Source organism: Asparagus officinalis, chromosome 10 (genome assembly GCF_001876935.1).
Source record: "Asparagus officinalis chromosome 10, Aspof.V1, whole genome shotgun sequence".
In the NCBI taxonomy this organism is placed as follows: domain Eukaryota; kingdom Viridiplantae; phylum Streptophyta; class Magnoliopsida; order Asparagales; family Asparagaceae; genus Asparagus; species Asparagus officinalis.
Genome location: NC_033803.1, coordinates 72,031,082 through 72,058,142, shown reverse-complemented (window position 1 = coordinate 72,058,142; position 27,061 = coordinate 72,031,082). Strand labels below are relative to the sequence as shown.

Sequence of the window (27,061 nt, the reverse complement as noted above, 5' to 3'; positions counted from 1 at the left end):
GAAGTCTAGTGGGCCCTAAATAAAAGGTATTTTTACAAACTCCCTCCGTGTTCTGGGTTAAGGCCGAAGGCTAGTGGGCCGTAAATGATAGGTATCTATAAATGTACCCTCTCCGTATCTCGGTATTTGCAAAACTACCCCAAAATCATTAATTTTGGAAAATTTATACCTGAAGCAATTAATCATCAATTTTGATAAGCCTATGTGTAATCACAATATAAAAAGTATCAGCAAAGTAGCACGACGTTGGTGATTTGTTAATTTATGGGTATTTTTTCACAAAGTTGCTGATTTGAGGGGTAGTTTTGTAAATACTAATGTTTAGTGGAAGTTACACAAATACTCATGTTTCATGGGGTATATATGCTAATAACCCTACAATTAAGGGCAGTTAGCACTGAATAACTTTATAGCGTCCCCTACTTTGCAGTTATATATCTTTGCTTGTGTTTGACAGTACTTCTGTATACATTGGAGTTTTTAAAATTTACGCTTTAATAATTTTTATTATGCAAAAATGAGAATTTTTCTCTGAATTTTTCATGTCACACATGCAAGCTAATTTTAGAACTATCTAACTCTTGATTCTCTAACTATATCTTAAATGGGCTTATAATGTTTAAGGATGAATTCAACAATGATTAGAGCGCTAAAAGGATCTAAAATTAGCATGTGACTATCGGCATGAAAATTAGATAGAAGATCATCACGTCATATAGCAGAAGGCGTTAAAGTGCAAATTTGGAAACTTTTGGTATATAACTATTGTCAAAAACAACCGAGGGTATATAAGTGCAAAGTAGAGGAAACTAAAGGTATTTAACTGCTAATTATCCTAAAATTAAATAAAAAAATAATGAGAATATCCATTTAATTTCTTCGTAATCTTTGTAATTCAAATCTAGATTCCACCGTTTTCTTTGGATTTTGTTTCTAATTTGTCGGCTTTCACTTTCCCCCCTCTTTTTTTATGCGGGATTCATTGGAGTCGATGTCGGACGATGGAGAGGGAGTGGGAGGGATCGCTCAGAAGGGATTAAAGAATTCCCCTTTCCCGGCCAATTTAAGGTAAATTAGGGTTTTTGTTGGAAAGAAAATCTTGATGTTCTATTTATACATGAAAATGTTACACATTGAAGTGTTTGTGAGATTAATAAATTAAATTGAATGGTCACAAACACTAATCTAATCTGTGATGCTACGTCAATTGCTGGAATTGCCATTTTAGGAATTGGGCACTTTGTAACATAGATTTTGTTGAAGAAACCCAAGAGGTTGGGGTTCGATAACTTAAATTTGCCAACTTTTTCCATGGGCCCTAACTGAAAATTGTCCGACCTTGAGAAATCACTGGCAAGCTATTTCAGCAAGGTTGCTTATTATGAAGCATTTTTTCTGTTCTGTTAATAAATCCTCAGAGTTTCCGGCCTGTTGGCGATATCGACATCACAGTGATCATGTCATGGAATCCTTGTATTGATAAAGAGAAGACAATAGTGTGTTGTGTTCAATTGAAAATTCTCATTATCCGTATATTGATATGGAGAAGACAATAATAAGTATGGTTCCAGCTTAGGATTTTATGTTCTGCGCTTTGTAATCGTGGGCTGTTTGAAACCTGAAGTGACAAAATACTGATAAATTGATAACATAAATACTCAATTTGGATTTCTGAACTCTTCTTCTACTTGCACTGATAAGATCCATTCTTTATATTGCGACAGCTTGATGGAAAGGATTCACGAGGTTGGGAAAATGGAGGAGAAAGCCCTCGATCTTTCGGTAAATAGTGTTTACAGTGATTCGCGAAGAGGTACCTGCCACAGGTAAAATCGCATTGCATAACTCGCTGTTTTAGCTTCCTCCATATCCAGTGTGGTATATAAACATGATTCAGGGAGTGAATACCTAGTAAGTCAAGATTGCTGATCATCCTAACAAAATCGAAGAACTCTGTTGTGCTCATTTTCTCCCCTTCATTTTAGCCAAATATAAACAAAGACACATGTTCAATCTGGATAATGAATGTGAGTGGGCTTTTAACAAGTCTCTTGGAACTACAATCAGGGTTCTGTACTCTTATCATATAGGCGGACGACAGGAATAAATATTTGTAAATTGATGATGAGAAAGAAGAGGCTGGTGGAGCTTTGGAATGGATGAGTCAATTGATGGTTGAGTCGTACGTCTATAGATTATGATTGAGAGGGTGCTATGTCACTTCTCTAAGTCCTAGGAAACAATCTCATGATCTCAAGCATATAAAATGCTTGCTGCTGTTTGTTTGTTTGTTTTTTTTTTTTTTTTTTTTGGTCTTAAATTTTCTGGATAATCATTTTACAGTCTAAGCTAGGCACTAGAATGTTACTATCCGCAATAACAACTGTGACATGAAGAATCTGTGGGATCCTAGAACACCGACAAGATTGTTGGAAGAATTTCTTAAATGACTATGACACTCTATATAAAAATGTTTCGGAGCAGATACATATAAAAAATTGTCAGTCTAAAAGGTAAGGTGAAACGAGAGACTGAGATGAACGCGGAAATGCTAGGTATGGGATGAAAAATAATTGCATCATAAGAAGTTCAAGATCAAGTTAATTGAAGATAAACAAGAAATTGTTGGCTGAAATGGTCTTGTGGATGTCCAGTGAAGGATTTTGGAGTAAGATTAATAGTGTAATTGTGATGAATAATAGAGATAAGCCTAAACAAATATGACTTGACACGGTTAAACATGATAAACATTTGTTAATTTTGCAAAGGACAGAACAGCTGGGTAACAAAAGACTGAGATTAAACCCCAGGGAACATTTCGTGTTGCATAGCACCGTATCTGCATTAGATTACAAAGTGGCTATCTGATGTCACAGAGATGTGAACCGCGTGCAGCATCAGCTCAAAATCAGTACATATGCTCCTTATTTTGAAATTAAAAAAAAACTAAGACACGCTCTTCTTTACGTTCTCTTTATCTTTTGATGATAGGCAGTCAATATTCAAAGCGTGAAGCCTTCAGATGTCTCTCTATCTTTTGATGATAGGCAGTCAATATTCTAAGCATGAAGCCTTCAGAAGTCTCTTAAACAGGATTCCCACACCCTTCATTATCTACTTTCTTATTCATCCACGACCTAAGATTGCAATCCAAGCGAAGTACTGAGATCCATGTCAATCCAAATCCAAATCAAAGGTAGAAGTGGACCACATTAGACGAATTAGGTGAACGGTAATAATATCTTAAACTCCCAATTAAGGTTGGCATCGATGTTTTAAGCTGGTAAATAGCTGCACCTTCAACAAGGGTGATGCAGACGTAGAAACGAGGAGGCTGATCGGATATCGTTCCGATGCCGACGATTCCTGACAATAGCAGGTAATTCACGAGCTTTAATCCACAAGCTCAAAGTTTCTCAAACTTGAGAACGAAAACAATGAGAAAATTTCTCTTGATTGAATAACTGAAAGTTGATTGCTTGATTTACAAAATGAACTATTATTTATAGCCAACTAAATCTATCATAACTCTAATAAAAAAGAAAGTCTAGATCTAAAAGAAAATAATCAAAAAGGAACGCTTTTCTAATCTAAAAGGAAATAACCAAAAAGAACTCTTTCCTAATCAAAAACGAAATAACCAAAAAGAAAATCTTTCCTAATCTAAAAGGAAATAACCAAAAAGAACTCTTTTCTAATCAAAAAGAAAATAACCAAAAATGAACTATTTCCTAATATGAAGTCTGAGTCGACACAGGTGTTTTTCTTCTCGTCTCGTCCAATGCTTGATCTCCTGTATCAGTCCCTCCTTCAGAAGAACTCGTCTCTGAGTTCGCATCACTCGAATACAACTGGATTGAAGGATGATAATCAGAAATATCCACCACGTTAAATGTCGCCGACATAGCCATTCCTTCTGAAAAATCCACTACATATGCATTATCATTTATCTTCTTGATAATCTTGAACGGTCCATATCTTTTCGGCTTAAGCTTGCTGTATGTTCCAGTCGACATCCGTTCCTTCCGCAAGTAAACCATCACCATGTCTCCTTCATTGAACACCTTGAGTCGCCTCTTCTTGTCCGCTCGCGCCTTGAACTTTGCATTTGTTTTCTCAAGTTTTGTATGCACTTCTTCCTAAATATTGATAGCGTTCTCGGCCATTGAACTTGCTGCCTCGCTGAACTTGTTACTTGTCGGCAACTTCAACAAATCTTGGAGATGTCGATGTGTCTTCCTGTAAACAATAGAAAAATGAGACATATATGTGGAACTATGAATAGTCATGTTGTAGGTGAATTCAGCTTGATGTATAGCTTGATCACATATCTTTGGTTTCTCTCCACATATGCATCGAATCAAGTTTCCTAAAGTTCGATTGACCATTTCCGTTTGTCCATCTGTTTGGGGGTGTGCTGTGCTAGAATACTTCAATGAAGTGTCAAATCATCGCCATAAAGTAGTCCAAAAAGTCACCAAGAACCTAGTATCCCTATCCGAAACAATCGAACTAGGAATACCATGTAGTCGAACCACTTCTTGAAAGAATAGTCGTGCAACATGTGGTACATCCGAAGTTTTGCGGTACAGGATGAAGTGAGCCATCTTAGAAAAACGATCTACTACCACGAAGATTGAATCTACGCCTCTTTGTGTTCCGGGAAGTCCCAACACAGTCCATACTCAAATCTTCCCATATATCATTGGGCACAGGTAGAGGAGTATACAAACCAGTATTTTGCACTTGCCCATTTGCAACTTGGCACACTTGACAACTCCTCACAAGTGTCGCTACATTCTTCCCCAAACTCGGCCAATAATACCTCTCATCAAGACTCAAAATAGTCCTGTCTCACCCAACGTGTCCACCAAGCCCGCCACTATGTAGGTCTCGAACTATCTTCTCCCTCAATGACGTCTTCGTAACACAAAGCCGATTCCCTTTAAATAGAAAGCCGTCCATGATAACATAATCTCCTGTGGGTTGTCTTGTCGAACACTTTGCCCAAATCTCCTAAAGTCTTCATCATCAACATAAAGCTCTTTTAAACAGTCAAAAGCAACAACTTCACCTCGCAATACGCTCAACAAGGATATCCGCCGACTCAAAGCATTGGGTACCTTATTGTCGACTCCTGATTTATGTCGCAAATTAAAATTAAACTGTTCAAAATACGAAGTCCAACGTCCATGCATTTTGTTGATATGCCTTTGATTCTTGAAGTATTGAAGAGACTGATGATCGGAGTAAATTACAAAGTCGTTAGCAATGAGGTAACTTTCTCAAGCCTTCAAAGAACGATAAATAACATATAACTCCTGCTCATAAGTACTCCACTTCTGTCGAGCTTCATTTAACTTCTCGTTCAAGAAAGCAATGATGTGCTTCTCTTGAGAGAGAACTGCTCCAATACCTACACCATACGCGTTGCACTCAAACTCAAAGAGCTTGTCGAAATCTGGAAACGCCAAGATTGGTGCAGTGATAATCTTCTCCTTGATAAAGGCAAAAGCCGCGTTTGCTTCATCGGTCCATTAGAAAACGTCCTTCAAACAATCCGTCATGGGAGCAACTATAGAACTGAAATTGCGAATGAAAGCTGATAAAAAGATACTAGCCCATGAAAGCTTCTTACTAGGGCTGGGCGTATTCGGTTCGGTTCGGTTTTAAGCCCAATCCGCATCCAATCCGAATTTTTCGGATTCTCAAAACTCTCATCCAGATCCAGATTTTTCCCCCTTCATCCGAATATTCGGCCCAACCGAAATTCGGTTCGGTTCGGTTCGGTTTCAGTTTTGAACCGAATTAACTCCATTTCACAAAAATCTGGGTAAGTTTTAGTTATATCCAAAACTGAAAAGAAGCAATCAAAACTGAAAAGAAACAATCAAAACTGTACTAAGCCACTTAATCAAATTGTATGATCTGAATATAACTAGCTTAATACACTAGGAGGACCATGTAATTATGTAGCCTTTTTTAGAGAAAGAACAATGTTTGGCAGACACACACACCTTTTGATGATTTTCGTTAATTTTTAGCTGCCTTTTTCTCATCAAGAATTATCTTATATCCTTGACAGCCTATACTATAGGTTAATTTGATATCCAGCACCAGCAAGCTGTATTCATGTTATCACTGAAATTTGACCAAAACACTAAATTTATCCTTCAACCTCAACATCTTGTATTGATTTACGGAAATCTCACTTAACTATATCAGCGTACTCAAATATATGTTAGTATAAACTCCACCCCACAATTCTTAAATGCTAAACATTCAGCCATAAATTTTCTTCACACCCAAGGCTCGCAGCTACTTTTTGTTTAAGAATTCGGTTCGGTTTTTTTTGGACGGTTCAGGGGTTCAAACCGGATCCAGACCGGTTTAATTCGGTTCGGGCGGTTTAGAGACTTCTTCTCATCCATTTAATTCGGTTCGGTTAACCGATCCATTTTTTCGGACGGTTTTTTCGGTTGAACCGGTTTGTTTCGGTTTTTGCCCACCCCTACTTCTTACTTTCGTAACACTTTTTGGAGTCGGTCAGTCCTTGATTGCCTTAACTTTGTCTTCGTCGACTTGGATCCCTTGCGAGCTTACCACGAATCCCAAGAATACAAGTTGAGTCGTCAAAAACACACTTTTTAAGGTTGACGTAAAGTTTATTCTCCTTTAGCACTTGGAAGGCTTCTTGGAGATGTAACATATGCTCCTGTTCATCTTGGCTATATATGAGGATGTCATCAAAGTAGACGACTACAAATCTCCCCAAGAAAGGCTTCGAAATTTGGTTCATCAAACGCATAAATGTGCTTGGAGCGTTCAACAACCCAAAAGGCATCATTAACCATTCGTAGGGGCCCTCACTACTCTTGAATGCAGTCTTCCACTCGTCGTCGGGTCGGATTCTGATTTGATGATAACCACTCCTCAAGTCGACCATCGGGAAGACACTTGCGCCTCCCAACTGATCCAACATGTCGTCTAGCTGAGGGATTGAGAATATGTAGCGAATTGTAATCTTGTTGATGACTCGACTGTCTACACACATCCGTCAACTTCCATCCTTCTATGGTGTTAATAGGGTCGGGACTGCGTATGGACTCATGCTCTCTCGGAAGTGGCCCTTTTTGATGAGGTCCTCAATGATGTCTTGTAAAATCTTCTTCTCCTACGGGTTCATGCGATAATGAGGAAGATTAGGAAGCACTAAAACCTGGGATGAAATCAATATGGTGCTGAATATCTCTCATGGGTGGAAGATCCTTTGGCAGCTCCTCAGGAACCAACACTTTGAACTCCTTAAGTAGCGGCATCTTCTCTGGAACCTCAACGAGAGTCTTCATTTCTTCTTTAACAACTAAAGCAAACCTTTGCTTCAACTCCTTCGATTCGGCCAGAAATTCTCCCTTGTTGCAAAGAGAAACTCGTTTGGATTTTTGATCCTTTGGGTTATTTGGGAAGGGTGGAATTGGTGGTAAAATGATCTTCTTATTCATCCATACGAAATTGTATTCGTTCTTCTTGCCGCCATGATTAGCATCAACATCATACTGCTACGGCCACCCCAACAAGACATGGCACGCGTCCATATCCACAACATCACAAGCAACAGAATCACTATAAGTCTTGCCTAGTGACAGTGGTACGCGACATACTTCGATCACCTTCACGAAGGGACCCTTCTTGATCCAGCCGATGGTATAAGGCACAGGTTTTGCTTCAGTCAACAGTTTCAAGTGGGCCAAGGTTTTTGACACTATATTTTCACAGCTTCCATTATCAATGATAAGGGTGCACACTTTGTTGTTGACCGAACACCTAGAAAAGAATATTTGGTGTCGTTGTGACGAATCTGGTGTCTTCTGAGCGCATAGGAGTCGTTGAACAACACACGCACGTTGTCGTCCTCAATCTCGGCAACTTCTTCCTCGTACTTTTCTTCAGATGTAGTGTGCCCGTCCTCCGCCTCTTCATAATCTGCTAGATTAACCTTCCGTCGCTACGGGCACTCGTTGGACTTGTGTCCTGGTTGGAGACATCGTAAGCATTTTCCTGGTTTAGCATATTGATTTGATTGAATCGTTTGGAGTGGTGGTTGAGTTGTCGACCACTCAGCTGATCGTGGAGGAACAGGCCGTTCAGTCGTTCTTTGCCCTGTCGACTCACCTCTCGCCTTCTCGGCCAAACCTCCCTGTTCGGTTTGTCTGAAAGGTAACGTCTTGGAGGCTAATCTTTCCGCCTTAAGAGTCATGTTATGGGCTTCGTCCACGGAGTACACATTATGGATGACCACCTTCTCTTGAATTGAGTACTTCAAACCACTGATATACTTGGTTGCGAGTTGTTCCTTGCTCATCGACAAATCGCAACGAGAAGTAAAACGGAAGAACTCTTCAGTATAGGTGCTTACTATTCGGATTCCTTGACGGCATTGCTTGAACTGATTATAGAGGATTTGTTGATAGTCAGGTGGTAGAAATCTTGCCTGTAGCAACTGTTTCATGCGTCTCCAAACCCGAACTAGTTGCTTGCCTTGCCGTCGCCTAGTGTTGAGTCTGATCCCACCATGTCGCGGCTCCTCCTTTGAGACGATGTGCCACAAACTTCACTTGATTTGCCTCGGGTACATTAGCCATCTCAAAGAACTTTTCCACTTCGTATAGCCAATCCAAGAAAGCCTTTATGTCCAGATTTTCTCCAAATGAGGGGAGTTTCACCTTCATCCGGTACTCTTGGTTGTGGTGATGTCCGTCCTGTCGGTGATAGTTACGATGAGGGTTGAAGCCTCTGCCCCGACCTCTAACATAAGGCTACCCTCCTTCTTCTTCGCTTGAGATGTTATCGTATCATGGTCCCTCAATTTGGGCACCATAGTCTGCCCATTCGTCATTGGATTCATCATGTAGAGGGGGTTGGTTAGGATGTCGTCTATGATGTAGAGGGGGTTGATATGAAGGGGGCTGATATGGAGGGGTTTGGTTTGGACGTGGTTGATATGGAGAGGGATGAACTGGAGGGGGTTGGGGATTGTACGAGGGTGAATGTCGGGTTAGCCTAACTCTGGGTTCGCGTAGGTGAAAATCGTCGGCGAAGTTATTCTCATTGTTGAGGTGAAGGATAAGTCATTCGATGACTTGTTGAAGGTTCTGAAGAGATGCCTCCAGCGTGCCAAATCTTTCATCTATAGAATCCATCCTCGCGGAAAGATCCTGTAGAGAAAGCTTTTTCTCGCCGTCACCTGCCATTGTCGAGAATGTTGAATCCGAAACTCTGATACCACTTGACGCAGACGTAGAAACGAGGAGGCCGATCGGATATCGTTCCGATGCCGACGAACCCTGACAATAGCAGATAATTCACGAGCTTAAATCCACAAGCTCAAAGTTTCTCAAACTTGAGAACGAAAACAATGAGAAAATTTCTCTTGATTGAATAATTGAAAGTTGATTGCTTGATTTACAAAAGGAACTATTATTTATAGCCAACTAAATCTATCCTAACTCTAATAAAAAAGAAAGTCTGAATCTAAAAGAAAATAACCAAAAAGGAACGCTTTTCTAATCTAAAAGGAAATAACCAAAAAGAACTCTTTCCTAATCAAAAAGGAAATAACCAAAAAGGAAATCTTTCCTAATCAAAAAGGAAATAACCAAAAAGGAAATCTTTCCTAATCTAAAAGGAAATAACCAAAAAGAACTCTTTCCTAATTAAAAAGGAAATGACCAAAAAAGAATTTTTTTCCTAATCTAAAGTCCGAGTCGACACGGGTGCTTTTCTGCTCTTCTCATCCAATGCTTGATCTCCTGTATCAAAGGGGAAGAAGTGCCTACTTAGGTTTGAATCCACTTTTGACTGCAACTTAAAAGCTTATACTTCAAAGACTAGTTAATGGCAACTACACGAGATTATGGATCCCCATGATAATACGAGGATAGGTAGGATCTTGGTTTTGGTTTCTCTTCATTGTTCTAGAAGAAAATGCAAGTGCAAGCACATCTTCACGCCGTATAGTTTGAATCTAAAGAGGATTGGCGCCTTCTAAAGTTCCTTTTCTCTCTGGGATTGTTTAAGATGTGGCGTGTCCAACTAAACTATCATTATAATACCTCTCATGTTATTTTATTAATCCAGCGTGGTGTTAGCAAGAGCAATGCTATAAATTATAGGTAATATAGGGTAAATCCAGACGTTTACATCATTTTACCAAGGTTTCTAGTTTCACCTTTGAACGTGGACCCATTATCATGACCCTTAAATTAGAGTCCTGATAACTGATTCCAAATTTTTTTCAATTTTTTTTAAATTATAAAAACTTGCACATTGATTCTTGGACATTTTATTGTATTTCATGACACATAGAATAACCTTTATTTCCATGCCATCTTCATGCTTTTGTGATAAGGTGATAATTTTTGCTCACTTTAATTTAAGTATTTTTGGTTTATTTTCTTACTAAAACTTATTCCTCGATTATACTTTGGTTATTTATTTATTTGATGCTTGTTTGAATAGGCTACACTCGGTTTAAATTTTTATGTTGATAGTTAAATTGTCAGAAGATAAATATAATCTAAATCCAATTTAAATTTTTATTTCATTTGGATCGGTATGAAACAGAGCTTGACCTGAGGAAGTATAGTGTTATGAAAGTAAAAACAATTAAAAAAATAACATTATAAAAGGAAGATGAATAATAAAGTCAACGAGCCAAGATGATTGATTTAAAGTGGGCTAAAATAACAAAAAGCAGTTAATAAAAAAATCATAACCTAAATATTAATGCCAACTCTGGTACACTTTTATATGATAAAAGCATCCACATATGCATATGAAAGCACTAAAAATAGTTTATGAAAATCTCTTCCACTTTTATATGATAAAAGCATCCACATATGCATATGAAAGCACTAAAAATAGTTTATGAAAATCTCTTCTAAAGATTCCTAATTTTACGAAAGCACTAAAAATAGTTTATGAAAATCTCTTCTAAAGATTCCTAATTTTACTAAAAAATTAAACTATTTTATAATAATTCACAAAACATTATCTTCTGTTGCTTCTATTTTATTTTTTATTGAATCGAGATCAATCCTTCTTCATCTTTATCTTTTTCCTGGACAATTCTAGAGTAGTGTCTTCGTCGTTTACATCAACTGTGATATGAGGCTGGAACATGTTATCTTTCCTTGGGCTCATTCATCTTTTGTCTTCTCGTCTAAATTCACAAAGAAGTTAAATATATTTTTTATGTTCATCACAAAATTCTGACAATACGGACTTTGATTTTTTCCTATTTTAATAAGAATAAATGTTAATTTTATATATATGAAATTTTTTGCATTTTTAATTTATTACTTAAATAAGGTTAGGAGCAACCTCATTTTTCCCTGCAATGAATTCTTCTGTTGTGTATCCAATAAGAATTTCTGTTGTGTCATAATATTACCTTTGCTTTGTCTGTGTCATTTTCTATGAGGATTTGAACTAAATACATTATATTTTTCATTATCAATTTACTTTAGATTATAATATTAATATTCAATTTTGATATATTTATTTCATGAAGAAGGGATATCACTTAACATTGGTACTACATCATCGACGATTCTATAATATTTATCATTTGGACGCTTATTATTAACATCCCTATCCACTTGCTTGTTACATCCTTTGTAAACATAGAACCACTGCTAAACTCTATTATAAATGGTAGTTATCATTGTCTTAAAGGTGCGCTACTGTGTCTGTATATTGGTAAATTATTCTTAGGTTTAATTGTATGAATTTTAGAGTAGGTTTTTTAATATCATACCTCTTTCGAATGTTATAATGGTTATATATATTAGTAATTTAAATTTCTGTTGCATTTATAGAGAGCCTTAATGGAGATGTTTTTGTCTTGGCAGCTTACTCTAAAAGGGTGCTGCATATTAGCTTCAAAATATAATATTTTTTACGGTGTTATATGGATGTTTGTTTGGTTTACTTACTATTCTCTTGTTTCTTCAGTAAGTTGTACATTTGGCTTGATATATATTATTGACGTAATTTTACGATGACATGCATATCTCCTCTATAAATTTGAGATAGATATAAGGTGAATTTTATATTTAGTGGCCTTTAATAAGAATTTTAGTAATGATATATATTACCTCCATATTTAGAGATCTTGAAATCTAATAATGCTATTACATTATTATCTTTGAATGTGTCTTTAAGAATTGATCAATCATTAGTAGTCATACCCCTAAATAAAGTCACACAAAGGATCGTGATACTATATAAGAAAAAGAAAAAGGGCGATTTTATATTTTTTTGCTTACGCAGAGTCATGACATATTAATTTCTTTTATCTTCCATAAAGAACGTTTCTTTGATTGGAACAAAGTTGTTCAATATATTCTTCAGGGAGGATTCAGTCGGTGCTTCTTTGATAAATATAACTTATGTTAGTGTTCATTGAAGTGATTCTTTCGAATTCCATTTGAAATGAAAACTGCTTAATTCTTTTGAAGGATATCTCTAAATTTTCTAATAGTTCTCTATACATATATCTTTGTAATATTTTACCATATAAATATTATTACCATTTGAGATCAATATTTATAAATTATAATCAATTAATGTTAAGCTATTATATTATAGTTTTTTATTAGTTTTTTGCAATTTAGTCTTTTATCAATTAATGATACTTGTGTATTTTTGCTGCTAACATATTGGTAAAATTATATACAGTTACTTTAATTTATACAATAAAGTTAATTTTTAATTTATCATATATTTTTAAAAATTTATTCTTTGAATGAATATTTTTAATCTGTTATTATTGTTTTTTTACCAACATCAACTTGACTATTTTTAGATTCTGAAAAAAGATAGTAAAACTTAAATTATAAGTTACATTTATATATCTTAATAAAAAAATATAAAACAATTACTCTTTTCTTTGCCAAGTTTTAAAATTTAAGCTTTTTATTTTGTGTAATTTTAAACTTTTAAGAGTATTTTGTCTAATTTTTAAAACCTTTCGCTTTTTTTGTAATACTTCATGTAATAAACTGATACCACAGAGCTGTTTTATATATTTTATTAATCTTATTTAAATTATTGAGCTATAGATAGTTCATGGGGTATTAGGATAGAATATAACTATGATTAGATAGATTATAATTTAAATTAAATATTTAAAATAGTATAGAGTAATTTTGACTATGGAAAGCTTTTTCCGAACTCATGCTTTTAAAGGGAGTATGATTTTTATTTTCCTTTTTTTATAATTTTGAGAATGACTTTTGTCTCTTTAATTTGTTTGGTATATTTTATAAATATATCATCCACACTATGTACATTTGTAGGTTTGCGCTTGGGGCAAACATTATTTGTTTCATTAACTTGTTTGGATTTTGCATATACGCCCTTCATTTTGTAGACATTTGTGAATTCAGTATTTGATAATTTTATTTAGATTTACATTTCAATTTAAACTGTATTATTATCTTCATACTTTGTATATCCAATAAAAATTCATCAATTTATCAACTTACTCTTACTTAATGAATTAATATTTAAATTTCAAGGGTATTTTTGTCTACTGAAAGATTTTTCCGAACTCATGCTTTTAAAAAGAGTATGATATGATATATATATATATATATATATGAGAAATATGGGTATGCGTACAAGCGACAAAAAGTTATACTTGGTAGTGAGGTGTCACATCTCCCTTCACTTATTTAAATGTGGGATCACATTCACGATGGGGTAATGAGTGGATGAGGATGTGACACATCACTACCAAGCATACCCATATTTCTCTCTCTCTCTCTCTCTCTCTATATTATATATATATATATATTTATAATACTATATAATATATCCAGCTTATTTACATTTCTGTAAGTGATTCGGCGATAGTTTCTGCATTTGTTTGAGAACTTAATTTCATCGTATTTATTTGTTCTTATAAAAGAAAATATATAAGAGATTTCAGACAGTTTATATGCGGGATCTATAAACCAATGGCATTAATTATTCATTGTACACATTTATTTTTTTGGTAGGACGATGGGAAGAGTTCCTCTCCCTTCCATGGAGGAGGAAAAATAGAGAAAGAATCCGATAGCAATGCGTCTAGCTATTGCATATTTATTATATTTGTAGAATCGGCGAGAAATTTTGGATCAGAACAGGTTTGGAGGCGCATGATTCATTTTGGGTGCTGCGCGGTCGACCGCGGCGCAAGGTCGGTCGACCGCGAATGTACACAAGTCAGAGTAGGAGTCTGGATTTGGCGCAGTCAACCGTCACGGTCGACCGCGAGACCCTGTAGGCGAATTTGATCTCTGTCGCTAGATCACGGTCGACCGCAAGCTTTGGGCGGTCGACCGCCAATCGGGTCAGGGCCTGTTTTTTGTTTCTTGTTCTTATTGAGTTTGGTGTTTGTTATAAATACCAACATACGAATTAGGGTTTCTTTGGCTTTGTTTGGAGATTGGTTTGGGGATATTTGGAGCACAGAAAAAGAAGAGTTTTTCTGAGCAATTGTTTGAGGGTTTATTTGGAGAGATTAAGAGATTTGTTGGTGTGATTAGTTGATTGGTTTGAGTGTTTTGTAATCTCAGTTTGTACTCTTCTTCTCTATTAGTGAAAACCCAATCCCCTTCTTACCCCGTGGACGTAGGCAATTTGCCGAACCACGTAAAATTATTGTCTTTGGATTTGTGCTGTTGTTTTGATTTGTTTGACCTTTATCTCGACGTTTGTTTGATTTGGTTCTCGAAGCACGCCCGTTTGGTTGTCCCGCTTCCGCGCTGCGCACAACAATTGGTATCAGAGCTCCAAATTTCAGATCTAGGGTTTTGTCTTGGTTGGAGGAGTAGATCAATTTGAAAGTTCGGTTAGGGCTTCGTTTGGTGAGAAAGGTGAGATCTTTTTGGTAAAGACTCTATCTTTTTCAGTTTGGATCTATTCTTCGTTTGTTCCACATTTGTTTGTTGGCGCTTGGGCTATTTGGAGGAGTAGATCGCTTAAGAGGCTCTTAGAGGGCTTCGTTTGGAGATAAAAGTGGGATTTTTCCTATTTGTGGATCTCGTTGATGTCGTGCGGGGTGAGATCGTTTGGAGACTCTTGTTAGGGTTTCAATTAGAGGTAAAATTCACTCCTTTATCAGCTTGGATCTATTCTTTATTTGTTGGTGCTTTGAGATAGTTGGCCGAGATAGAAGGATTTGAGGCTGTGTTATTTGTTTGTTGATACGGTGCATTGGATTATTGAGAAGTGTCATTGACCTGCATATTGAAGTCCTTTGAGCATGTTGGTATGAGCAAGGATATCGAGGTGGAGTTTGACACTTCTATTCGATGATTGAGGGGTCTTCTATTTGGTATTCATTCAGGCATTTAGGGGCCTTCCAAGGAGGCATCATTGGAAGGTAAATTGGTATTTTGGTTTCCTATGTTGGGGATTGTACTAGGCATTTTTTCGGTTGCAACCAAGTCCCGTTGGTTTTGAAGTCCTAGTAGTCAACAACAGTTGAAGAAGTGTATTGGCAGAAGATGAAGGTACTTCATTCTGATTTTAGCAGGAGGTACAAGAGGGACCTATTTCTGCATTTGTGCCGAGCTCATGGCAGTTTGAGACACTTCATTAGAGAGGAAACATTGTAGCGACGAGATAAGATGATATTTTTGATTGGTTATTCCTTTCTGGAGGGGGATCGGCGTTGGTTGTCGAGCATTGGTTCTGATTTAGGAGGTTCAACATATTTCGGGCATCTTAGTCATAGGTCGCCGACTGCTGCATTTGGAATTATTGGATCTGGTGGAGCTGCTTCAGATTTTGGTTGGGGTCGGATATTTGGTTACCCAATATTTGGTCACATCGAGGATATGAGATTTGATCCGATTGCGCGTTTGAGATTCAGAGGTTTATTTGATTATCAGTGGGGAGCTTCTGATTTTGTTCTGAGCAGGTATATCACTTTTTTAACTTGGCAGGTAGAGAGTGTTGATCAGGTCGTTTGGATATCGCAGCAGGTGGAGGGTGATGCTACTCCACATTGGGTAAAGTTTACTCCACATACTCCAGATCATACTGCATCGTTTGGGATTCCAGCTGAGGTGACACAGATTGGGGATCATTTGGATTTAGATGCAGATGATATTGGTGAAGAGTTGTAGACTTTTCTATTTGTTTGAGGGCTTTTGGAGGACGTTTGGGTGAACTACGTGAAGGCTTGATTCCTTGGGCAAGAGGATACGTAGACAGTCAATTTTGATGCAACCGATTTGGCGAGTAGATATCGATGTTTGGGAGAGTGCTCGCACTCCCGTTTGGGTCTCGACTTGTTGTGGATTGAGTCTGTTGTCGTGAATCGTTTCACTTCGTACTAGACGCAACAAGCGAGGCATTTGGTTTGGTCGGTGTCAGCTCAGTTTTTTGGAAGAAACTTCGTCGAGGTGGAGAATTGTAGAATCAGCGAGAAATTTTGGATCAGAACATGTTTGGAGGCGCAGGAGTCGTTTTGGGTGCTGCGTGGTTGGCTGCGGCGTAAAACCGGTCGACCGCGAACGTGCACAAGCCAGAGTAGGAGTCTGGATTTGGCGCAGTCGACCGTCGCGATCGACCGCGAGACCCTGTAGGCGTTTTTGGTCTCTGTCGCTGGATCGCGGTCGACCGCGAGCTTTGGGCGGTCGACCGCCAATCGGGTCAGGGCCTGTTTTGTGTTTCCTGTTCTTATTGGGTTTGGTGTTTGCTATAAATACCAACATACGAATTAGGGTTTCTTTAGCTTTGTTTGGAGATTGGTTTGGGGATATTTGGTGCACAGAAAAAGGTGAGTTTTTCTGAGCAATTGTTTGAGGGTTTATTTGGAGAGATTAAGAGATTTGTTGGTGTGATTAGTTGATTGGTTTGAGCGTTTTGTAATCTCAGTTTGTGCTCTTCTTCTCTATTAGTGAAAACCCAATCCCCTTCTTGTCCCGTGGACGTAGGCAATTTGCCGAACCACGTAAAACTATTGTGTTTGGATTTGTGCCGTTGTTTTGATTTGTTCGGCCTTTATCTCGACGTTTGTTTGATTTGGTTCTCGAAGCACGCCCGTTTGGTTGTCCCGCTCCCGCGTTGCGCACAGCAATACCTGCATATAAATACATATTTTTATGCACACATGTCTTATTTTACGCCTATCATCAAAAAGAAAAACAATTGTTCGTACATGTGAGCACGCATGAATAATGTGAGGTTCAAATTCTTTTGACGGTTGGAAGGATTCCACATCGAACTACTGGGGACACCCAGACACATGCCATTTGAAGTAGCGTACGAGTAATAGCGCTATGAAGCTAGTCGCGTCTCAATGACATGAGACTTAGCACGGACTCATTGGCTCTTCACCCTAATAAAGGAGAAATTCACTGAGTGGAGACACTAGGGAGGCTCAAACAGTAAACCCCTCATAATTAACAATCAAGCTCCAAAGATATTTCGTTAATCAAAATCAGCGTCTTTAATTATTTATTAGTCTCAAACATCAAGAACGACCAGGTGTCGACCTTAGGACGTGTCAAGGTAATTGCCTAATGCGTAGGCAATATAATAACAACAAAATATGCTATACATAGTCCAGAGCTTTGCCCACAATGGCACCCAACAAGACATCTGAGCCAATAAACAAAACTTAAGTGAGGATCGAAAAGATTAGAGCAGAAGCATGAGTTGTAAAGGCTAAGCCATGGTTAACATGTGGTTAGTGGCAATAGGTTATGTGGGCTCTTTCATAGGGAGCAAATGACCACCCACTACTTTGCTGGCTAAGTGAGGGGCATCCTTCATTAGGGACTTAATTTAATCAATGGGGGTGTCCTTAAACTCCTAGGCCTGCACAAAAGCCTTGGAGGTACGTGGGTGTAGGGCAATGGGTCCATGCTTGGGTTTTTTAAATTTAATAGCAAAAGATCAAAAGTTGATGAATTTAATAAGAGCAAAGATTGGAAATATCTTGGACCATGCCATATTATACACGGAAAACCCGTCTTTGATTAGATTCTAAGGTTGCGCGCCCTTCTGTCGCCTGCCGCGTGGCTTCTCGATGTTTCCTTGTTTCCATCACATACGCTGATGTTTAACATTTTTCTTATGTATAATATGTGCGAGTTGTTCAAAATTTTCTACGCATTTAGCTAGATACAAGCAGCAAAACTCGAAGTTCAAGTTCGAAAGTAGCTGAACAACCCAACTGGCTAGTATGAACGCGTTGAATATGCACACCATTTCGGTTTTTCTTTTCTGAACCTATGTATGTACACTTAAATATGTACACAAGTATCAAATACCACAGAAATGACATAGTATGTGAACGTGGGTGGGATTAAACGTGGGGGCCACAAGCACGTGAACAGCGAGCACGAGAAGTGTCTCGTGCTGAGTTCAGCGGGCTTACCCGAGAGGCCCACCCGATGTGCAGCGTAACATCCTTCAGCCGGTGTTTGCTATAAATACCGAGGCGTTTTTTCTTCTAGGGTTTGTGTGGGGGAAAAAACAGGGTGAAACAGAGGATTAGTCGGCTGGTTTTTTGAGGAGTTTTCAGTAGTCTTAGATCTGAGATCTTAAGGAGAGAGAAAAAGAGAGATCTTGAGAGAGAAAAAAAATCAAATCTTCTTCTTTGAGACGAGCTTGTGGATTGTACAAGTCGTCGGTGTTCTCCTCATAGTAGAATCTCTCCTTACCCCTTCCGTGGACGTAAGCAAGTTTGCCGAACCACGTAAATCTCGTGTCTTTACTATTTTTCTTGGTGTTGGATATTGCTTGTAGGTTCCCTCGACAATTCAGTCCTAGAACTGATGAGATAAAGAGTGTATATCTCACTTCGTTGAGATATTTCACTTTCTGTTCTTGTTTTCTTAGTGAAACGGGAATATAGAGGTTGACTTGAGTTTTTGTGACAACAAAAGTCAGAGCTTTCTCTCAGGTTATATCATTTTCGCGGTGTGAGGGCGTGACTCTGCGCCCAATAATTGGTATCAGAGCTGTTATTCAGATTGGGAGTGGTGTAGCTTCTGGTTTGAGGTGGTGCTCGGTAATTTCCTGAGAGAAGCGGATTTATTAATACAAGCGAAGGATGACGCTAACTAGCAAAACAGTTAAAGTTAGAAAGTACGAGATCGAAAAGTTTAATGGAAAGAATGATTTTTTTCTATTGGAGGATGCAGATAAAAAACTCGTTGATTTCCCAAAAATTACACAAGGCTTTGATTGGAAAAGAGAAGAAGCATAGGGATATGTCTGATGAGGATTGAAAGGAGCTGGATCTGGAAGCACGGACGTCGATTATCCTTTGCCTTGAAAGGGACGTAGCTTTCTTGGTAGATGAAGAGGAAACGGTTGCGGGCGTGTGGTCGAAGTTAGAAAGCACCTTCATGACGAAGAGTCTAACGAATCGGATCTATTTAAAATCCAAATTGTATACTTGCAAGATGGAAGATGGCTCATCAATCCAGGAATACATCAACAAGTTTGATAGGATCATATCAGACTTAAAAGACATAGACGTGACAGTTAAAGACGAGGATCAGGCGCTTCTACTACTTCTATCTCTGTCGAAATTTTATGAGAACCTGGTGCAAACACTGATGCTTGTGGGAGACAAATTGACGATGGATGAGACTAGAACGACGCTTCTAGCGGATGACCTTCGGAAGATTACAACTAGTGACATGACTACTGGTGGTAGCAAAGAACAAGCACAGGGATTGTTTGCTAGAGGAAGGAGCAATGAGCGAGGAAAACGTAAGGGAGGAAAGTCTAGATCTAAATTAAGACATCTTGCGGGAAGACCGTGTTTCAAATGCGGTGAAGTTGGGCATTTTAAGGTCGACTGTCCAAATAAGAGAGTAGGAGGGAAGAAGAAGAACAACAAGACTGAGAGGAGAGAAGGTAAGGAAGAAGCGAGCTATGTTTCAGAGGAAGAGAGCGAGAATGAATGCTATGTCATCACGGGTGGCGAGGATATCTCCGGGAAGTGGATTCTTGATTTATGTTACTCTTACTACATGTGCCCAAATAGGAAGTGATTTACTATCTATAGAAGCATTGATGGTAGAACCGTATTGATGGGGAACAATCATGCTTGTAAAACGGTGGGGCTAGGTAATATCAAGATCAAGATGCACGATGGAGTGGTCCGAACCTTGACGGATGTGAGGCACGTTCTCGACTTGCGGAAGAATCTTATCTCAGTTGGTGTATTAGACTCCGGTGGTTACAGGATTGTTACAGAGAACGGAGTGAAGAAGGTTGTTCGGGTTTTTCTAGTAGTGATGAAAGGTGTTCGTCACGGTAATTTATGCACTCTCTCAGATACGACGGTGACAAGAGATGCAGCGGTTGAAACTGAAGGAAGTGGTGGAGACCCTTGTGAGCACACACGGTTATGACATAGACGGCTTGGGTACATGTTAGAGGAGGCTCTGGATTTGCTTGGTAAGGAGGGTTTGCTGAAGAATCTGAAAAAACATTGCATGGAATTTTACGAGGATTATGTGTACGGAAAGACGCATAGGGTCTAGTTCTTGAAAAGCAAGCATAAGAGCAGAGATATATTAGATTATGTGCACGCGGATGTTTGGGGTCTGGTTCAGACAACTTCTAAGGGTGGTTCCAGATACGTTGTCTCGTTCATAGACGACTATTCTAGATATGCTTGGATTTACTTTTTGAAGCATAAGAATGAGGTATTCGAGACATTTAAGAAGTGGAAGGCGATGATTGAGAACAGGACAGGGAAAGAATTGAAGACACTGAGATCTGATAACGGTACAGAGTATACAGATAGTGCTTTCAATGAGTTCTGTGATCAGGAAGGCATTGCTAGACACTGGACAGTCAGATCTACACTACAGCAGAATGAGGTCGCGGAGAGGCTGAACCGAACATTACGGGAGAAAGTAATGAGTATGTGATCTTATGCTGGATTGGGAAAAGAATAGTGGGCAAAAGCGGTGGCTACAACTTGTTATATTGTGAACCGTTTTTCACATTCTACATTGGATGGTGATACACCTTATAGGGTGTGGTCAGTGGAGCATGTAAATTATGAGAGGCTCCGAATTTTTGGGTGTACCGCCTATTATCACGTCAACGAGGGAAAGCTTGAAGCGAGGGATATGCAAAGGGTGTAAAAGGCTATCGCCTTTGGTGTACGGAAGATTTAAAGTTCATGATCAGCAGAGATGTAACCTTTGATGAAAAATCCATGATTGCTAGGACATCCAATGATGTTGGTGTTAAGACTGTGGAGACTTTAAAGTCTCAAGTTATTGAGATAGAACCTAAAGACCAACCTGGTTCTAGTCATGTTCAAATGGGAAATCAGGTAGATGATGAGATTGAGCAGGAGGAGGTTCAGTAGGAGAATACACAAGCACTACAACAACAACAGCTCGAGGATAGTTTGGTTTCTACTAGGCCAAGACGAGCATACAAACAGGTACTGAAGCTGGGGGTTGATCAATCCCTGAAGCACTATGGGCAGGTTAATTTAGTGAAATACGCATTCTCGATGGAGGATGATGAACCAGTCTCCTTCAAGAAAGCTATTCGGGATAGAGATAGTGAGAGCTGGTTGGCTACGATGGAGGAGGGGATGTAATCTCTTCGGAAGAACCAAACATGGGAGGTGGTCTTATTGCCCGTAAGAAGAAAAGCTATTGGTTATAAGTGAGTGTATAAGAGAAAGGAAGATCCTTCAGAGCTCGGTGGTACAATGTACAAGACGAGGCTAGTGGCTAAGGGGTTTGCACGAAGAGAGGGTGTGGACTACAATGAGATATTTTTTTCGGTGGTGAAACACACTTCTATTTGGGTGCTATTGAGTATTATTGCTCGTGGTGATCTTGAGCTGAAACAACTCGATGTTAAAACGCCTTCTTACACGAAGACTTAGATGAAGAGATCTATATGCATCAACCTGAGGGCTACAAGGTTGAGGACAAGGAGAATCGTGTGTCGCTTGAGGAAGTCACTCTATGGACTGAAGCAATCTCCTCGACAATGGTACAAGCGGTTTAACTCCTTCATGCTGAAGCATGGATTTTCCCAAAACGATTATGATTGTTGTGTTTACATTCAGAAGCTTCATGGAGGTAATTATATCTATCTCCTTTTGTATGTGGATGACATGCTTATTGCTTAAGAGCAGGCTGGAGATAGATAGATTAAAATCTCAACTTGGTAAAGAGTTCGAGATGAAGGACATGAGTGCTGCTAAGAAGATATTGGGTATGGAGATTAGAAGAGAGCGGGCGAATCAACGATTGTTCTTGAGTCAGAAGGGCTACATAAGATTAGAAGAGAGCGGGCGAATCAACGATTGTTCTTGAGTCAGAAGGGCTACATAGAGCGGGTGATCGCAAGGTTCGGGATGCAAAGTGCAAATTCTTGAGTCAGAAGGGCTACATAGAGCGGGTGATCGCAAGGTTCGGGATGCAAAGTGCAAAGTCGGTGGCGACTCCATTGACTTCACACTTCAGACTTTCAGGAAAACAATCTCCCACTACAACGGAAGAGAATGCGCACATGGAGTGTGTTCCCTATGCTAGTACAGTTGGCAGCTTAATGTATGCAATGGTGTGTACACACCTAGATATTTCACAGACGGTCAGTGTGGTCAGCAGATTCATGACGAATCCGGGAAAGGTACACTGGGAAGCGGTGAAGTGGGTCCTGAGATACTTGAAGGGTACCATTGATACGGGTCTGTGTTTTAGTTGAGCTACATGTCAGATTGATGAGTTTGTTGATTCTAATTATGCGGGCGATCTAGATAGACGACGATCTACTACTGGTTATGTATTCAGGATACATGGGGCTCCAGTTAGTTGACGATCGATGTTACAAGCTACAGTAGCACTTTCTACTACAGAGGCCGAGTACATGGCCATGACGGAGGGAGTGAGTAAAATATTGTGGTTATGGGATCTTTTAGACAATTTGGGGATTGAGCAGGAGAGCGTGAACTTGTGGTGCGACAGTCAGAGTGCGATCCACTTGACGAAGAATCAAGTTCATCATGCTCGTACCAAGCATATTAATGTCAGGTACTATTTTGTGCGGGATGTCATAGAGGAATCTGATATTTCTCTTATGAAGATGCACACGAATGAGAATCCAGTAGACATGTTGACCAATGTGGTGACAGGTAGCAAGTTTCAGTATTACTTGGACTTGCTTCATATCAGCCCGTGTTGAACTGCCCAAGAGGGCATGGTCCTTCAGGGCGGTGATAGGTTGAGGTAGAGACTATATGGAGAACAAATCCTGAACTACGGTTAGTTTGATCCCGGTGGAGGGTACGTAGGCAGCCGCGGTAAAGTGGCGCAGCTGGTTGGCCTGGTTAGGCCTGGTTTGGTGTTTCAGATCTTTCTGGTAATGTTCGCGGTGTTCTTCTGGTGTTCGTCCAAAATTTAAGATTTATCAAATGATGTACGAGGTGAAGAATTAAACGTGGGATTAAACGTGAGGGCCACAAGCACATGACCAGCGAGCACAAGAAGTGTCTCACACTGAGTTCAGCGGGCTTACTGGAGAGGCCCACCCGATGGGCAGCGTAACATCCTTCAGCCGGTGTTTGCTATAAATACCGAGGTGTTTTTCTTCTAGGGTTTGTGTGGGAGAAAAAAAACAGGGTGAAACAGAGGGTTAGTCGGCTGGTTTTTTGAGGAGTTTTCAGGAGGTTTAGATCTGAGATCTTGAGGAGAGAGAAAAAAGAGAGATCTTGAGAAAAAAACCAAATCTTCTTCTTTGAGGTGAGCTTGTGGATTGTACAAGTCGTCGGTGTTCTCCTCATAGTGGAATCTCCCCTCACCCCTCCCGTGGACGTAGGCAAGTTTACTGAACCACGTAAATCTCGTGTTTTTACTATTTTTCTGGGTGTTGGCTATTGCTTGTAGGTTCTCTCGGCAATTCAGTCCTAGAACTGATGAGAGGAAGAGTGTATACTCACTTTGTTGAGATATTTCACTTTCTGTTCATGTTTTCTTAGTGAAACGGGAATATAGAGGTTGACTTGAGCTTTTGTGACAACAAAAGCCAGGGCTTTCTCTCGGGTTATATCGCTTCCGCGACGTGAGGGCATGACTCTGTGCCCAACAATATGATATAGATTCACGACCATATATAGTGCACAGGTAGGTATTATATACGACTGTGTGTGATATATATGTATATGTCTTTGCATTGGATAGTTAGCCGGGTGTTAATTTATTACGTCATATACAGAATCAAATTCCATGGCAAAGAGTGTATAGATAGAGGGGGAGGGGGATAGAGATGGCATAAGAGAGAAAATATGAGGTAATGCAAGATGCTAGTGGGAGTGGGATGCTTATGATAAAGACAGGGGACACAAGATACAGGGCAATGGTATAAATAAGGAGCCTCACTTCACCTTAGTTGTCTCATACCGAGGGTGACAAAAACAGCTCATGAGTAGATAGAGAGAGGGGGCACAATACACATCAATCTCAAGCTCAGTTTAATTAGTTTCCTTTCTCACGGCAGCAACTTCTTGTTTTTTCATCTTGTACTTTCTTTTATAGAAACCTGCAGCATTGTTATTAATGGAAGCAGGGCAATTTGGGTGGAGTTCTGGTCTTGATGACGGATGGAGGAAAGGTCCATGGACTCCTCAAGAGGATAAGCTCCTCATTGAGCATGTCGACATCCATGGTGAGGGAAGATGGAACTCTGTCTCGAGGCTTACTGGTAATTTTTCATGGATTTAATTATTAACACCACTAGCCTTTTTTTATTTCTTTTTATGTCTTTGGTGGAGGAAAAAAGGTGGGACAAATAACCAGATAAGATTATACATGCTAAAATTAAATGCTAATCTTCTTTGTTTTTTTTCCTTTTTTGGTGTTTCAGTAATAATGGTAACTACAAGTATAGTGCTAAGTTGATAATTGATTGGTGTTCTTGTTCTTGGCTATAGGATTGAAGAGGAGTGGGAAGAGTTGCAGGCTGAGGTGGGTGAACTACCTGAGGCCTGACCTTAAGAGAGGCAAGATTACACCTCATGAGGAGACCATCATTCTTGAGTTGCATGCTAGATGGGGAAATAGGTAAAACTCTAGTTTGAGATTTCACCATAAGATAATATTTCCATGATTTTTTCTCAATAAAGTGTGTACTTTGTTTCATGAGTTACATTATTCTACCTGGAGGTATTATTTACCTTGTAGTTGATCAGCATGATTATTCATGCATTAATCAGTTAAAACCCTATGCCATGTCCAAGTCTTGCTTCCATCTATCGTTTAATCTTTACTGATGTAGAGTGCAATATCAAGGGTGCATGTTTCTTTCAATTGAGCAAGCTAGCTAGACCTTTATTTATCCGCTGGTGATAAACTGTAAGTGCATCCTATGGATATGAATTCATCTTTGTTCACCATTATTTGACACGATAAACCCATGATCCAAATTTTGAAGTTTACAAAAATTTAAACAAGATATAGGACCAGATGTTAACTACGATCTTGGTAAGCACAGCGAAGACCTCACAACAGCTATGCTGAATTATTTCATCCTCTTGGTGTAGACATGTTTTAAACTTAAGTTCAATCTCGTATCCTGGGTGATCTCAGCTTAAGAGCTATGGACTTCTTGGCGCTTAAATGCTGCCTCCATTAACAGAATAAACAAATAAGATAGTGTTGTGATTGCAATTTACTTGGCTCATCTGGAAAGAACGTAACGATCGTATTTTTAGTTTAAAGAGCCAATGTGGGAGATATCATGACGAGTGTTTCGCATTTATCGGAGTTATGTTTTAGTTGTTCGTTGTTGCATAGATGTAGAACGTCCTTAACAAATTTCTCCTTCTCTTATCATAAATTCCTGTAAATATTAGTCTTCTTTGTTACCAATAAATCGCTAGCCAAAGCCTTTCCTAAATAACAAAATTGGAGTCGACATTTATGTAAACAGGTGGTCCACAATAGCCAGAAGCCTCCCAGGGAGGACAGACAATGAAATCAAGAACTACTGGAGAACCCACTTTAAGAAGGCTAAGCCCACAAAGGCATCTGACCGGGCACAAGCACGTGCACGCTTTCTTCGTCAACAACAACAAGGTCTCCAGCATAACGACGATAATCAGCAGCAGCAGCATCAGCATCAACTTCAGCTTCAAGAGGCTGAAAGAGCAATAAAAGGAATGATGCCTCAAGCTCAAGTAGCAGCAAATATTGCGCAAGAAATGCAAGAACTGGCCATCATGTTTCCCGCGTTCTCCATGTTTCAGGCTGCAGATTGTAGCGCTGGCTCGACCAGCGAAGAGGGCTCTGCCTGGGGGAGCTTATGGAATCTTGATGATGTATTCTAGCTGATGACGGTGGTGATGATAAGAAGAAGAAAGATCTCATCATCATCATCATCATCATCATCATCATCATGGTCTCCTTAAAATTGTGATTATTCACTAATAAGTACAATGTTTCCCGTAAACTTTCGAGTATTTTGTTGTGTTTTGGAGGGGATGAGGATGCAAGAAAACTTTAAGCAACCTTTGTTGTATAGTCATCTCAAATGGAGCTCTACCCCGTGTACCTCTTTTTAATCTCTCAAAGTGATGGGGGTAAATTTAGTACTATAATGGGGATAAAAAGAATCCATTAACTAGAGATCGACATCATGATTTCAATAATACATAATTTTAGTCATGTCTACAATGAGCACTTTCATTATTTGTGTACTCTGAAGTGGAGATGTTACATGTGTTGGGGAAATTTGGTCTCCCGGCCTACTACGATTTGCGTAATTTGGAAGTCAACCCACAGTCAATAAGATATAAAATAACCACAATCAAGAAGAAAAAACACCGAGATTTACGTGGTTCAGTCGACCTACGTCAACGGGCAACAATACGTGAAATCCATTATGTATCAAGGAGAACAACAAGAAGAATCACTCAACTCTTGTCTCTCAATCTCTCAACCTCACATATATAATTAACTCTCACATTATCTCCAAAGCCTTCTCCTTACAATCTTTTGAA

General features: G+C 39.0%; 1 protein-coding gene across 1 annotated transcript; it reads left to right on the top strand.

The window, feature by feature from the left end:
• Positions 925-26,717, top strand: LOC109825346 (myb-related protein 305-like). Its single transcript, XM_020392192.1, has 5 exons — positions 925-1,068; positions 1,725-1,826; positions 24,600-24,765; positions 24,995-25,124; positions 25,993-26,717. Exons 3-5 carry the CDS (start codon positions 24,621-24,623, stop codon positions 26,387-26,389), a joined length of 672 nt encoding a protein of 223 aa, XP_020247781.1. The 5' UTR covers positions 925-1,068; positions 1,725-1,826; positions 24,600-24,620; the 3' UTR covers positions 26,390-26,717.